Here is a 16,086-nt window from a genome sequence, read left to right on the forward strand (position 1 = left end):
GTTAAGGCTTCTAATTTTAGTGTTAGAGGGCACCACATATTGCCAGACTGAGAAAATCTTCACATATTCGATGAACCAAAAGAATCCCTAATCCCTATCCATGTATGGTCCTTAGAAAACATCTATGAAGAACAAGAATCAAGACTTTTGCATTATGAGGTCAATAAAGAGAAACCCACCACACTACACACACTCATGATTCCACAAAAGATGAATAGAAAAACAATAAAAATGAATTTTCTTAGCAAAACCAGACAAAACTCCCACATAGAATAACACAAAACAGCATTAATGTAGTGCCATTTTAAGAGGTATAGTCAAAACTGAAGACGTTTCTTTATTTTTCCCTTTCATCATCACTCATAAAGTAAGCCAAAGCATAAAGCAATTCAAGCACACACAATCTAAAAGACAATCTAAAACATTCTTTCTTCCACTCAGAGCAGCTGCAGACAAAGAAGGTGAACACTTTCTCCCTTTCTCCTTCTCTTTCTCTCTCTCTCTCTCTCTCTCTCTCTCTGAAGTCATCAGCTTCCTTTCTCCCCTTTTTCTCTCTTCTGAATTCATGGACACTGCTCAATGGCCACAGGTTGGTGGATTTATAATTCATCTCTACTCCTTTTCCTTTCTTTATTGTGCATTAATTCTCTGAGCCAAAATTTTATTAATCTAGGTCAAGCATAGATCAAGCTCCAAAGTTTTTGAAACAAAATTACTGTGGGGTATTTTCTTTTCATCTGTTACTTGTAGCTATCTGAGATTATGTTCATCAGGGCAACTGAAAGTTACCTGGATTTCATTTGTTCAAGGATAAAAGGTTATTTTGTTCTTTATACATGAAAGCTCAACCTTTTTCTTTCTTCACATGTGATAACTGATAAAGGGGGGGATGGAAAAAGGCATTACTTGTTACTATTATTTCTTCTTCTTTTTTCTTCTTTAATTTATTCCTTTAGTGTTTCTTTTTCAGTATGATTCTCCCAAGTACTAAAAAAGCTGAGCTAGCTAGCTAGCTTTCCTGAATTTCTTTGTCCACTTGTTATGATATCTTTACTATGTCTTAGATTTCTAGATCTGTGTGCAGTTTGTTTAATCTTTAATCAGAATTAGGGATATTAATATTTTGTGTTTTCCCTGAATTTTTGGGGTTAATTGCCAATTAATTAGGAGAGTGGAGAACTGGACAAGCCCATGGAAGATCATGAGATGGGGTCTAATGCATGCCCAAGGTCAGCTTTAGAGAAAAGGGCAAGGCCTCAGGAGCAATTGAATTGTCCAAGGTGCAATTCAACCAACACCAAGTTTTGTTACTACAACAACTACAGCCTCACTCAACCAAGGTACTTTTGCAAGACATGCAGAAGGTATTGGACTGAAGGTGGAACTCTCAGAAATGTCCCAGTTGGAGGAGGTTCAAGAAAGAACAAGAAATCCACATCATCATCTGCATCATCATCGGCTTCACTATTATCAAAGAATAATATTCCTGATCTCAACCCACCAAGTAGCCTCTCACACTTTTCAGCTCATCAAAACCCTAGGAGCACCCATGAAGGCCAAGATCTTAATCTGGCTTTCAATGCCATGGAGCATTACCAACAAAACCCAGCAGCTGGAGCTAGCACTTCCTCATCAGCTCCTCTTTCAGCCATGGAGCTGCTAAGGACTGGCATTGCATCCAGAGGTGTGAATTCATTTATACCAACCCAGAATATGGCTGATCATTCAAATACTCTCTATGCATCATCACCTGGGTTCTCCTTGCAAGAATTCAAACCAAACCTTGGTTTCTGTGTTGATGGGCTTGGAAATAGGTATGGCGATCATGAGATTAATGGTGGGAGGCTCTTGTTTCCATTTGGGGACTTGAAACAGATTTCAAGCTCTACAGCCCATCATGAACTTGATCATCATCAGAATAAGGGGCAAGGCAATCCAACTGGTTATTGGAATGGTTTATTGGGTGGAGGCTCGTGGTGATGGTGATTAAATAAGTTAATGATCAGAGGAGAGAAAAAGACAAGACAGAAAGAAAGTAAGAAAGAATTAAAGTGTATTTTTCACTTTTGATTTCTTTGTTTTTCTTTTAAGTTGGCTTACTTATTTTGCAGACTAACAGATATGGTTTCTTTTGTTATATATATTCCTCTATTTACTTATTTGGGCTTGGCTTTAGAAGAGGGTTTTGTAAATCCAGTATTTGATCTAGTAGGGATTAGAAGAAGAAATGAATGTAAGGCATGCAACATGGCCTGCATTCATACATTCTTCTATCAAATCTAGGGCATATGCATCTGATAAATGCACTTGTTGTATGTTTTTATAGACTTGGTGATGATCTCATTTGTGTGTGGATCTTAGTGAATGTATTAGCGGATTAGTTGCTCACTTGCTCTTGTCCTTTTTTTTGTCAATAAACTAGATTGAATTATACTTGCTCTGATTTTCCTCTCTATATCTCTCTCCCATTCACACAAGAAAAACTCGTTTGAGACTTATTATAGTAACGTGTTGTCTTTTAGTGTTGAACGACAAAATAACCTAGTTAACAGCATGATATATAACCAAAATCAATAACATCTTTTATTTCTTAAACACATATTATGTTTTAACTCGATTATTTTCTGTCTAATTACCAAGTGACAAAAACAAGCACTTCTCCAGTACAAGAAAAACTTAGTTGCAAAGAAGATAACACTGTTTTATTGTACACGTATGGCCAATAATGTTATGTCACGTGAAAGTATTATCACGCGTATTAGAACATTATTAATCGAAAATAGTAAAATAGTTCTATCACCGTGCCTTGGAAGTCTTTCTCCTCGAATACACAAAAAATAAAGCAGGTATGAACTTGACATGTCGGGGTTGACGTCTTATCTGTTACAAAACTGAGATTCTTCCAGCTATGAAAAGCATTTCGTTATAGAACAAATTGGGCACCAAAATGATGAAGGCCCCCACCTTTAAATATGGTCTTAAACTCTTAACAAATTAAAAATTAAAAATAATTAGTAATTAAATATGACACACATTAAATAATTATGGTTTCAATACTTGTTCCATTAACAATCAAAATCACTAATAAAAGATTATTAAAAAAGTATTAGAAGGGCGCACTAGTGGTGGTAGACCCAATGCACATTCTTTTACACATAACACCACCAAACTAACAAGCAATTATTATATATACTGTAAAATTAACAATTAATTACCTGCCCCAACCAAAAGCAAACCTAATAATTTTCGACACCCGTTTGCTGATCAGTTTTAGAAGACTCCTTCCATGAAAGATCATAATTAACTTGCATGCCTTCTTTTACATAAAAATAATATAAATACCCTACTGATGAAATCACCAGGAAAATTCCACGAGGACCCTACCCTCCTCTGTTTGGTTTTGGCTTTGGGGTACGTGAATGGGACCCACCAAACATTCCTCTTGTTGAGTGGGGTCCGGGGGAAAGCGTGTTGATAAACTATTTTCTCCACCAACTCAATCTATTTCACATTTCACATATAGATTAGATAGATATTATGCTGTGTCCGTCTCTTATTTGGCATTTTCTTATGTAATTTTGACGGGTTTTGAATTCTTTTTTAGGTAAACATTGGTTTTAGTGATAATTGTGTTTCATAGTAGACTAAGTAGAGAAAGAAGGTTCACCACCCTATGACCCTAAATGATGCATTAAGTCAATCCACTCACCCTATGACATGAAGAAGCTTAGGTTTTAAGGGCTCTCTCTCTCTCTCTCTCTCTCTCTCTCTCTCTCTCATTAGGCTCCTGTCCATTGAATAGCTTTATAATATATATATGGAGGTGTGGTGTATGGAGCACATAAAATATTAGTTGCATTCATTTTACCAATTGTAATGAACAACAACGACGGCTTATAGGGGCTGCGCAACCTTAGCTTGACCTAGAATTCCAAGTTAGAAACACATTAATATTGAGCAACAAGGAATTGCAGTGGTTGAACTAATATGTATGTATCTCTTTAATTTATAACTAGTCTAGCCATACGGCTTAGGCAAACCACACACACTTGCTGCTTCATAAAGTCGACAATGATACTCTTCCTTCTTGAGCTGTTATTGTTACTACTAGTACTACGTAGAGTTAGATAAAGCCGAGTGATTGTCGAGTACCAATCTATGTATCGACAACACCAAATACTGTAATCATTTTGGACTGAGTCGATAACGTTTTTTGACAGTTGATATAAGATCGATCGATTACTGCTCAGGACTACCGTACTCAAGAAATCAAAGATCGATTGACTCTGATTGATCATTGTATCACTCATTTCTTTCTGGTTTATTATAATCTATTAACCCTTTAATAACTTTTAAAGTACGTACTTAGCCTGCATAACCATGTTGACAGCTGCTCTCCGAGATCAGCTTTACAAGTTCACATTATTAAGTTTTGCCTCTTCAGTTCTGAAAACTTGTAACTTTTCATTTTCGGGATCTGGAAGATTAGATTCTTGTATGTATGTAGGTAGGAAAACAACCAGCTAAATGCTAATACATGCAATGCAACGCTCGGAAAAGAAAAATAAAGGCCCTGATCCAAACATGAACTTTCCGATCATAGTCATTACACAGATGAAAGACGTCATTGAGCTGCGCAGTTGTACTTGGCGTATCCTACACAACATAAGAAATGAATAAACCCAAAATGATGACACAAACCTATACAGTGCATTATTGCGGTCATGCCGTCGAATCTGTATCCACACAATATTGTTCTGTTTCAGGCATAAACTCTGTTTCCAGGGTGGAAAAGATAATCAAACCGATGGGAATTTGGAAAAGAGACATCAAAATATGGGGCATATGCTCATATAGCACCGTGATTCTCAAGATACATAAAATTTCTCTACTGTACAAAGATAACTCAATACAATTATTCTTTACTGGGAGGCAGCTTGAAAAGCCGTAAGAACAAAAACACATTATATTTTTGAATATCCCTCACGTTCCAACTTCTATACAAGGATATAGCTCTTCATCCAAACATGAGAATGATATGTGATTTCTGAACATGTCAACCTTAAGCCCAACTCACTTATCTCCATTGATTCCGAAGATCCGGACTTTGTGCATATTGGGGAATTTGGCAATAACTAGCACAATGACTGCAAGACTGTTGAAAAAGAGCATCGGGTGCTGGTAGTCAGTTGTGTGTGAGGCTATCAAGTACCTGACAGGAAAGAAGGAAAAGGAAATCAGAACAACATGGTTTTTCGTTCCACATAACTTTTCAAAACAAGATCGTCGCAGAATTATCATTTTCAGGACTGGTATTGCTCAGCTGACAAAACCATATATGCACTTCACCTAGCATGGCCTGAGTTTGCAAAGCAAGTTCATACAAATCATATCATAAGCAGCACTGTCAACAAAGACAGTACTGCTTCAGAAGTTTTGAGATATTACCAATGTCTTATGTAACAATTTATTCAACAAAAACATAGAACAAGAACAATTGACCCCCTCATACAATAAACTATGTAGATCTAATCTGGCATTGTTTTCTCAACTGTGGGATGACTGCTCATTCCATGCCATCCATCCATGTCCAATAAAGAAGCCTCATTCCTGGTTCACACCCCAAGTTGGGGTTCTAACAAACTCCATCCTCATAATTTAGTTGGGTAGCCAATCAAGGACATGCTAGTAGTAGAAAAATCCAACACATCTCAAAGCCATACCAAATTCATGATGTGTTCAGCATGAATACAAAAATATTTGATGTGAAAACAGGCACTAAGCTCATTCTGAAGCATTCACATAGAGCATAGTACAGGTTGAAAGTTGATATCAAGACAAGAGGATACAATGGAACTCATACTAAGGATTCTGAGTAAATAAACTGCTCCATGGGCATCCATGCATCTAAAATTGAGGTATCATACTCTTATCTAAACAAATAAATATAAGATATTCTACTAAAATCTGGGTGTGCATTGCAGGCATTAACATGGAACACTGATATGAGGTGTCCACTATGGCAACCACAAAAAAAACAAACTGTGATATTTAGAGAGAGAAAAATATTGCCTGAACTGGTAGTAGATTGTTGTAAACTAGAGAAACTCAACCAAAGCAATAACCAGAATCAGAAAATTTTAAATTTCTAAATATACTAATAATCTATCATAAATTTATCATATTTTTAAAAATTGAGTAGGTAACCAGGTGTCCTCGTTGTTGCCACTGGCCACCTAAATGAATCTGACACCTAAATGAATCTGATACAGAGTTCAGACTTAGTTTTAAACTGGACCTTTTTTGAGTAAGCTGAACAAGCCTCCAAACCTTTTTGGTGTAGAATGTTTTGGAATGTTGAACAAATATGCGTGTATGCAATAAATACATGCTTGTAAAAGTTTGACAAAGGGCTTGTGGACACACACACACAGAGATCAGAGGTGGGCAGGTTAAGATAAATAAAATCATGAACAGCCAAAAGGTTCAATTATATTTAAATTTAGTGACAAAACTAAGAAATGCCTTTTATTTTTATTTTTCATAGCACATAAATTAACTTACAGCACCACAGGAACAACAGTTAAGAACTTCCTGTTGCGGGTGAGCTGCTTTCCACTATCCATCTGCTCCCACCAAGTAAGTCCATTGTAGATCCCCTGATCTTCAGCGAAGGGAGTTCCTTTCTTCCAGTGGAAGAAGTGATAAGTGACCTAAAGAAGAATCAGACTCCTCAAATATGGCAGATGGAATTGTGAATGGAACTAACCTAGAGTTAAAAGTTAAAACTTACAAAGCATACGACTGAATACAATACTTAAGATTCAAACATTATATAAGCAAAGGCTACTTGGCCCAAAGCCTCAGATCAAAGAATAAAGGACAATTAGGGAAAGACTGTTCAAAGGCTATACACAGAATAATAATATGAAAACTAGGGAAAGAAAAAGAGACCTCAAAGTAGTTTATAACAAAGTATACAATTCTAAATAAACGTGCAGTCTTGTGCAGTAATTGGATATGGAACAAGGATGTCTCATCCAATCCAATCCCCATTTATATTAGAAGAACTGTGATAACATAATACCACAAAATTAGAGGATTCCTATGAGGACATCTAAAACTTGCCTCATTCCTGAACTCCCAAGTCCCAGAAAAGAGGATGTAATGAGTACTGTCTGAAAAGGGAACAAGAACAGTATCCCATAAGAGCAAGCTTGTCAACGCCACAACCAGTAAACAAAATTTTGGACAAGGAAATATGACGGAGCAGATAACTAGGCAAAGATTGGAATTCTTTCATGCTTGTCTTCTAAAACTAAACTCCTAACTGAGGCTCATAACACTGGTTAGCTCAGATAAGGTAAAATTTGCATTTTTAACTCCAATTGAGAACAAAACGCAATATTCAAATGTAAATTTCTACTTTCCTTAAACCCAAATTGTTCAGCTCAGATGCAACAATCCAACATCCAACTCATGCTTACAAGATAGAAAATTAAGCAAATTCTACTTTAAATCAAGAATTTTACGAACTAGGTTACAAAACCTCACATGAAACAAATAGCTAAAACATTGAAACGCCCCCATTCAACATCCAAATGCATAACCCATCTAGAATTATCAAAGCTGCACCTAATTACATATATGGAAACACAAAGTATCATTGAGCTAAATAATTACATGGGTTTTATTGAAAATTTAACTACACGTTATTACTTGGATTATGCAAAGCATCAAATCAAACAGGCTCTAATAAACAAATATATAAAATTTTGCAAACCCAATTAAACACAACAATCAATCAAAGCCAGTAAGCCAAACCTGAAAACCACACCTACAAACAATCAATTACATAAAGAGGCAGATATATATATATATAGAGACAGAAACATACCAAAAAATGAGAGAGATTAACTATGGTCCAAGCCATGCCAGGAGAGCAGCCAAAGATTGAGAGCACAAGAAGCCAAGAGAAGAAGAGGATGAGAATATAGGTGGTCCAAACACCAGGGTACATGAACCACTCTGTGTTCCTATTCAGATCCGCAGGTGGCACAGCTTTCACATACAGACTCGCCATCCAAAAATTCCCGTTTCTGGGTTTTGATTCAGCGACTCTTCTGGTTTCGAAAATTTGAAGTATTTGTGGGTTTTGATTGGGATAAGCTTGAATCTGTGTATTGGATTGTAATTTAGTCGTTTTGGGTATTTAATGGTTTCGAAATCCAAAACCCAAAGGCAGATCACTCTGTTTTTCTTTATATAGTCTATTATTTCTCTGTGGGGTTAACGATGGAGGCTTATTACAAACAAAATGGAGGTGAATATTGATATCGACAGGAAAAAGCGACGTCGTTTAGTTGTTATTGGTTGGTGCATTCCCTACTGTATAAGGCAGCTACTTGATTTGTTTGTATGTGATAAATAAGTAAAACAATCTAGTGGTATTGGGACCCCTCCTGTAAATCCTTTTACAACTTAAGTTGACTTTTATAATTATTTTATTTTATGCAGCCAAATCAATACATGTAAATTTCTTAACTAAATTAGACCGTCTATTTTCAGTAGGTTCAAGATCAATGGAAGTATTGATGGATATGATTCTTTAATTGCTAATATCAATGTCATAGCCAAAGTCGGAAAATTATTGAGTGTGACGGTGACACTGTAAAATGATATTATTAATCCATATATTATAGTATGAGTGAATTATAACACCATGAAACAGTATAATCATCTCACTAAAGAATTACTCAATGTAGCGATGATAATTTTCTGTGCTAGTTTTCAATTTCATTTGGGTAAGAATTAGCAAGTTTAGGGGTGTGCTAATTGCTCTCCAATTTAATCTGCAATTCTGCATTTGATTCCCTTGTAGGAAACTTCCAAAATTTCTTTCGTAATTCAAGAGATGACAAAATTCTATATGGTTGCAAGATAAAATAATATAAACTAGTTTATTTATCAATTTAGTTTATGCATGACACCAGAATGTAATGCAAAAATACAACGATCTTGAAGGAAATATGTATGTGTTATGATCCTCACACGCATCCTATATCATACACATTGCATGCTCAATACACTAAACCGACCCCATAATTTCATAATAATCAGCTCAGTTGTTGGAAGTGGAGAGCCAGCCATTAATGGAGGAAAATTGGAAGGAAGAAAAAGCCCTTCCTCCCGGAACCCTAAAAAAGGAAGAACCAATAAATTGACTGCAAAATTAATAACTTGGGTGTGAAGTCTATGTCACAATCAAAATCATGAAAGTGTTGTCCAAATAAATTTTAGATGGTCCCAAATTTAAAAGTACTTAACTAATTATTCGACTCAAAGTAGATATTAATGGGCATGGATCGGCGGTGGTTGGCTCAACTTTTTTGTCTATGTGGTCTAACTTTTCTTCTGCTTTTTTGGCTGGGCAAAAATACTACGTGCCTGTTTGACATTGCTTATTTCGGGTGATAAGTGATTTTTTTAAAAAATTGGGAAGCCTAACCCATTTGGTAAACTATGATAAAATCACTTATTGTTAAAAATTGTTGTGAGAGAAAGCTATAAGGGAAAACAGCTAATGAGGTGCTTTCATTAATGATTATGTTGGAATCAGTTTCGAAGAGGCTTTGGGTTTAATAATTATACGGCAATCATTTTCTGATTATGCGGGAATCAATACCAACAACATTTTTAACAAAAAGTTTACTAAACACCAAACTACTTTCTCTCACAGCAAATCTAATAGTGATTCTTTTCATAGTACAACAATGCCAAACTAGCCCGTAGATCTATTTCATTTCTAGCAACAAGCCACAAGCTCTCTTAACATTAAAAAAAGAAGTTATTATTAGGGAAATTTGCATAAATACCATCTAAACTTTTAGGCATGTGCGTATTATCACATGAATTTTATTATTTATTTTTTATTTTTATCCACCTAAACTTTATAAAGTGTTGCAATCCACCACCTACGTATAACTCCGTTAAATTTAAAGAATTTTCATTCATTAACAGTAACTAAAAATAATTATTAAAAAATAAAATTTTATAAATAAAATAAAAGAAGCGTTCAAGAAGTGATGTAGATCATAATCTTATGGTGATGGCAGAAACCGAGGCCTTACAAACTTACTGTGGTTGTGCCCTAGTATGATCTTATGGTGATCATATATGAAAATCAGCCCTAGAACACCATGACCACCTCTTCTTTCGAATGTCCTTTTTGTGAGGGCTTGACATACCTGATGTCGCTAGCTCAATAAATGTTGGATGACATGGAACTATAGAACTATGCTTTTCCATCACAGAATTAATGCTATCTGCAGGGAAAGATGCGCAAGAAAAAAAAAAAAAAAAAAAAAAACCAGGTTCGCATTGTCATCGTCCATGTCCCAAAGTTTAATTTGGAACTCATGACCAACAACCATTATATGTTCGCTTTATAGTCCCTTGATTTCATCCCCATTTCACAATGTATAATTCTCCTTTATTAGTCCCATCCCACATGAGAATAAATTATGATTTGCATAACAATAGGAATACTTAAGCAATCAAGTACTCACGTTGAAGGAGTTATGCAGAGGGTGTACAGAGGAGTTCATAATTTCTCTTGGTATAAGTAGGTAGGACATGTTTTGGGAGGATAAGATTGTTTTGGAATTGATTCTAATTCATTGATTAATTTCTTAATCAACAAGTAATAATTTGAACTTTCACTCCCTAAAGATCTGTAAGTAATTTGATGAATGAAATAATTTATCTACCAGATTAAAGAAAGAGGAGAAAGTTACATGTTAAATGTAGAGGCTCGGGATGCCTAATAATAATTTCATGGGGATTGATTTTGGCTAGTGGAACCAAAGTTGAATGCCATGACATTTTGGCACGCTGATGTAGCACTAACACATAGAAAATGCTATACAAAGTACTTCATATCAACCCAATTCTATCAAAGATGACATGGATTGCTCTCAGCCTCTGTATCTTAAGAATCTAAAAGCTGAAGATATAAAACCTAGTAGTATGTACCTTCTTTTGATAATGCATTTTATGATGTAATAGATCCACTAAAATATCTGTCCTTTAAGAGAGATAAAAACTTAGTTGCAGTTGTTTTTCAAATCATATATATTCATTTCCATTGATGTCAACAAACAAGTGTGAATAAATTAGGTCATGTTTTTCATGGAATTTTGGGTTAATTATACATGTGTGATCTGTGTACTAATTACATATTATCCACTTGTCTAACAAGATAACAGCACCAAAATATTGTTAATTCAAAACCATTAAGTTAACACATAATGGAGATGACGCTAATTAGCAAATGTCTATCAAGTTTTGGCCATATTGTCTAAGAGCATTGTGCTTAAGGAATTGAAAATTCTGGCAAATAATGTGTCCAAATTTCCACTCTGACTCTGCAATATATAAGCAATGACTACTGACTAGACCCTAAAAGCCTACCAACAAACTGAAACCAAGAAAGCTTAAGCCTTCCACTAAACAACTATCTTAGTGGAAATTTTACCCTTGTTTACACCATAATCAACCGAGCATATCCAGTCTCAAAACAACCAGCACCAAGGCAGACACGCCTTCTCTCCTGCCGAAGGAAGACACTCTTCCGAGGTGCCAAGCACCTGCCGAAACTCCCGATTGCCAAAGCTCACAAACTGTTAAACCTAATTCTCATGACACGTGTCACCACCGCTGCGACTTGCACAGAGTCCCACATCGGAAATCTACACCAACCTCCCACTTTCACTTCCCTATAAAAAGGGAACAGTACCTAGTAAGAGGGTAACTACTTTTCGCCTTTTACTATTACTCTGCAAAAGTTACCCTTCTTAGGACTTAAGCATCGGAGAGCCTTCGGCCGGCACCACACGGTGCCGGAGCTTGACATCGCTTCCTATTTTTGTTTTCGCAGCTAGCCCTTATTGAAGGCCGGACCCTTTCCTGCTGAAGGCAAATCCCTTTTCTCTAAGTTGACCCTCTCAAAAGAGCATCAACATTGGCGCCGTCAGGAAGCGATACTTGAATCCCATTTTTTCTACTACCCGGTGCCTCCTTCTCCTATCCGCCCGTCGCCTCTTCTTCACTCCACACTCACCTATGCCTATCGAGGATAGCTGGGGACTCAAGCACCATATCCCCATGGGTACCTCCCAGAGAAGACCTTCGGATGCCAATCTCCGTGCAGAATCGAGAGCCTCCGCCAGATGTCACAGGATGTCGAGAAATATGACCATCTTCATGCTAAGAACGTCGAGCTCGAACATGACTACCGCACCAAGAGTAATCGAGATGAATCGGACCCAAGGCTCCCAACGCAGCCCTACCAGTACCGAGCGTACACAAATCACCGAGCACTCCCACCACAATGTCCCAACCCACCTAGGCCCCAAGGGTAGGGCCCTCATCCGAAACGACCAAGTCGCGACTTCTCCGCATTTCCCCACCAAGGAACCGGCCTCATGAACCAACAAAGGTCTACAGGGATTGTAGGGACCGTATCCTGGATCGTCAAACGGAACCCCATCTTATCTCTGTTAATCTCCAAGACCCAAAGATGAAACACCTGGGCCCTCCGCCAAAGCCTACCCAACTACCTCTTGGAGAAGGTATAGGGGACTCGGAGAATTGGGGACAGGATTACTCGACGACTACGAGTCTTATCACACCTGAGACGCGTTCAAGAATTCTACCCGCCCATAGCCACCCACACACCGGACCTCCAGACTCGAGATTCTCCCTCATACCGACCCGGCAATGAGGCTTCTCTTCGAGAAAGTTCGGCGTCGGAGAGCGAACATCGCGCAACCACCAACCTCTGCAGGCAAAGCCACGACTGGGCCCTTACCAACGCATCCTTAATTACCACCGGAGAAGGACATCCAGCCACTCGCAGACGCCTTCTACACTGGCACGGAGGATCCTCTCACCCACATACATTCTTTCCAGTCGCACTGGGGTGCAAGGGCCTCACCGACGAAGGCATGTGTCTCATCTTCCTTCCACTCGGGCGCGCCTGAAGTTTTACAAGTGAACCTCGCACCATCAACACATTTGATCAAGCAGAGCCTTCCGGACCATTTCATGATCCAAACCGATCGCTCTACTCCGCGGACGACCTATACATGCTTAGACAGGTGAAGACGAACCCTTCGAGTCGCCGTGTTCACGCCACGAATACTCCGCTGCCGGACATCGATGATCGTGCCGCCTTCTTGGTGCTTTCAAGAGTGGCCTCGAGAGTCTAACTTCCGTGTACTGGTCCACAGCAACCCTTGGAACACATACGCCGGTGATGAAGCAGCGATTCATGCCAAGGTGAGTACTTCAACTCCAAGCGTAGCCCACCATCCCACATAATCCTTTTGTCGATCCTCCACCGCTTTGTACCCATCCCAGCTCCACCCCAACATTCTCGCCCTGCACCAAGCACCCAGATGCCCAAGACCCCAAGAGGAAGGATAGCTACCAAAGCATACCTTCAACAATAACAAGCGGGGCAAACATGGAACCACCACGATCTAGTGGAAGCAACCCTTCCAGGACAAGTGACCGGGCCCCACTCCCATTTTCACCCAAACCCAGGTTCGAGGTCTTCACCACCCTCAACACTACCTATGAGAATGTCCTAGTACACGAGGCACCTATCATACCTCAGCCTCCACCCCGGAGACCAGGCAGCAAGCCTATGCCTAACACAGAGTCTTTCACTTTCATCATTCGGTGGCCATGATACGAATCTTGTGTTGCCTTGCGCAACATTATTGAGGACTTATTCGCGAGGGAAGCTGGATAAATACGTGCGCAACCTCCCACCTAACCCTCACCAACGGCGGATCAACATGATCTCAACCATTAGTGGTGGCCCAACCATGGTGGCACCTCCAACAACTCCATCAAACATTATGTCCGCTCTACCTATGCGCACTGGTCTTCAAGACGGGGGACGCTTGCGAAGACACAAAAACAGGTGGGACTCCATTACCTTGCGAGGAGGAGGAGCGCGGCGTTATCCTCCTCATGATGACCCAATCATTATCCGCGCCGACATATCTAACTTTGACGTTGGGCGCATATTGGTAGACACCGGCAGCTCGGTCAGTGTGATGTTTGTCGATGCCTTCAATGAGCTCAGGTCCCGTCTCATTTGCTTGACCAGGCGTCACACCTCGTGAGCTTTTCTGTGATGTGGTCCAGCCTATCGGGAGCATTCACCTCCCTATCTCTATTGGAGCGGCACCGGAGGAAGACGGTCACCACCCTTCCTTATCATTGACGCCCTGACCTACAACGTTATCCTCGACGCCCGCCATGGCCGGATGAAGGTTTTCATTTCCACACATATGTTATCTTTGTTGAAATTTCCTACCCCTCATGGTACGGCACCTGTCGCGGTGATCAACTTGGCGCCCGGTTGCTATGCTTCGGCAAGAAAGTCTACTAATCGCCAACATAGGTGAGGCCCTAGCGGTCACCCAGGCCCTAGCCCCACCTCGAGCCGCACCGAGCGCCCAGAGGACCCTGGAGGAATCGCCACAAAACAGGCCGAACACTGTGGAGGACCTCGAATTGGTCACTCTCCATGAGAATATCCCGGATCGCGGTCGGATCGACACCTCCCTCTCACAAGAGCTTCGCTCGATCTATGTGCTTTCCTCCGCCTCAACTCAAGTCTTTGCTTGGTCTTACAACGATATGCCGGGCATATCACCCTGACGTCATCTCCCATAGGCTAAGCATTAATCCTGCCGTCCGACCCGCTCGGTAAGCGTCGTGCTTATGATCCAGAGCGGTATGAGGCCATGAAGGCGGAGGTGGATAAGTGAACACCATTGGATTCATCAAGGAGGTGGATTATCCCACCTGGCTAGCCAATGTGGTAATGGTACGTAAACCAAGGAAGGGTTGGCGCATGTGCGACTGCACAAATCTCAACCGGGCCTGCCCAAAGGATAGTTTTCCCTACCCGCATTGACCAGCTAGTTGACGCCACACCGGCCACGCCTTCTCAGCTTCATGGATGCTTACTCAGGGTACAACCAGATCTTCATGCATCCTGAGGACCAAGCTCATACATCCTTCATCACCGACCGTGGCCTTTACTGCTACAAAGTAATGCCATTCGGCCTCAAGAACGCCGGGGCTACATATCAGCGTCTGGTGAAGCATCTTCGCTCCACTCATTGGCAACACCATGGAGGTTTATGTTGATGACATGCTGGTCAAGAGTCGCACTGCTGACCAGCACATCCCCAACCTCTCTGCCACGTTCACCATTTTGAAACAGTATAGGATGCGGCTCAACCCCACCAAGTGTGCATTTGGGGTGGCCTCCGGCAAATTCCTTGGCTTCATGATCAGCCAAAGAGGTATTGAGGCCAACCCAGAGAAGATCCAGGCTATCTTGGACATGACGATACCCAAGACGGTCAAGGACATTGAGCCTTACGGACGTGTCGCAGCCTCGACCAGATTTATCTCTAAGGCCACCGATCGTTGCGCCCCATTCTTCAAGGCACTTAAGGGTAGCAAGCGCAACATCACCTGGATGCAGAATGTGACCAGGCGTTCGGCGAGCTCAAGGCATACATGAGCCGAGCCCTTTATTGTCAACCCCGAATGGGACATCCTCACCATCTACCTCTGCCTCGGCTCGGTTAGCTCTGCTCATTCGACCACATGAAGGTGCTGAGCATCCGGTGCACTATGTGAGCAAAGGATTGCAAGATGCGAGATTCGATACCCAGACATTGAGAAACTTGCTTTCGCACGGTGGTTTCGGCTAGACGCCTCGCCATACTTTCGTGCTCACACCATCCATGTCCTAACCAACCAACCACTCAGGCAAGTGTTGCGGCCGAGACTTCGGGAGGTTAGTCAAGTGGGCCATTGAACTTGGTGAGTTTGATATCCACTACAAACCCCGCCAAGCTGCAAAGGGCCAAGCCGTGGCTGATTTCATATCCGAGTTCACCAAACCCCATACTCCGCGGTCCTCGATTGCAATCACGCCTACTCCTACCTCGAACCAGTCCGCGTCGCCAAGAACGGCTCTCTAGACTT

The 16,086-nt window shown here is 40.4% G+C and overlaps 2 protein-coding genes across 4 annotated transcripts; one reads left to right on the forward strand and one right to left on the reverse strand.

Annotated features, from left to right (window-relative positions):
• The first annotated feature begins 306 nt into the window (after positions 1-306).
• Positions 307-2,433, forward strand: LOC103332179 (dof zinc finger protein DOF2.5). 3 transcript variants are annotated; one of them, XM_008234891.3, is made up of 2 exons: positions 307-461; positions 1,168-2,433. In XM_008234891.3, exon 2 carries the CDS (start codon positions 1,192-1,194, stop codon positions 1,978-1,980), a length of 789 nt encoding a protein of 262 aa, XP_008233113.1. In that variant the 5' UTR covers positions 307-461; positions 1,168-1,191; the 3' UTR covers positions 1,981-2,433. The 3 variants fall into 3 exon arrangements, with proteins under 3 accessions (XP_008233113.1, XP_008233111.1, XP_008233114.1); XM_008234889.3 differs by having other exon boundaries at positions 455-589; XM_008234892.3 differs by lacking the exon at positions 307-461 and adding an exon at positions 623-817.
• Positions 2,434-4,814: 2,381 nt separating this feature from the next.
• LOC103332178 (ORMDL family protein) lies at positions 4,815-8,270 on the reverse strand. Its single transcript, XM_008234888.3, has 3 exons — positions 7,898-8,270; positions 6,565-6,713; positions 4,815-5,212 (listed from the first exon to the last, which is right to left on the reverse strand). Exons 1-3 carry the CDS (start codon positions 8,081-8,083, stop codon positions 5,074-5,076), a joined length of 474 nt encoding a protein of 157 aa, XP_008233110.1. The 5' UTR covers positions 8,084-8,270; the 3' UTR covers positions 4,815-5,073.
• Positions 8,271-16,086: the final 7,816 nt, after the last annotated feature.

Source organism: Prunus mume, linkage group LG5 (assembly GCF_029339155.1).
Source record: "Prunus mume cultivar Tortuosa linkage group LG5, ASM2933915v1, whole genome shotgun sequence".
Classification (NCBI taxonomy): Eukaryota; Viridiplantae; Streptophyta; class Magnoliopsida; order Rosales; family Rosaceae; genus Prunus; species Prunus mume.

What these genes read in the sequence shown, in the direction of transcription:
- LOC103332178 (XM_008234888.3), bottom strand. Translation starts at nt 8,083, where the DNA reads ATGGCGAGTCTGTATGTGAAAGCTGTGCCACCTGCGGATCTGAATAGG. An exon ending in TTAATCTCTCTCATTTTTTG is followed by an intron (nt 6,714 to 7,897) that starts GTATGTTTCTGT and finishes ATTCTTCTTTAG; the next exon opens with GTCACTTATCACTTCTTCCA. An exon ending in ACTGTTGTTCCTGTGGTGCT is followed by an intron (nt 5,213 to 6,564) that starts GTAAGTTAATTT and finishes CTTTCCTGTCAG; the next exon opens with GTACTTGATAGCCTCACACA.
- LOC103332179 (XM_008234889.3), top strand. Translation starts at nt 566, where the DNA reads ATGGACACTGCTCAATGGCCACAG. An exon ending in ACACTGCTCAATGGCCACAG is followed by an intron (nt 590 to 1,167) that starts GTTGGTGGATTT and finishes CCAATTAATTAG; the next exon opens with GAGAGTGGAGAACTGGACAA.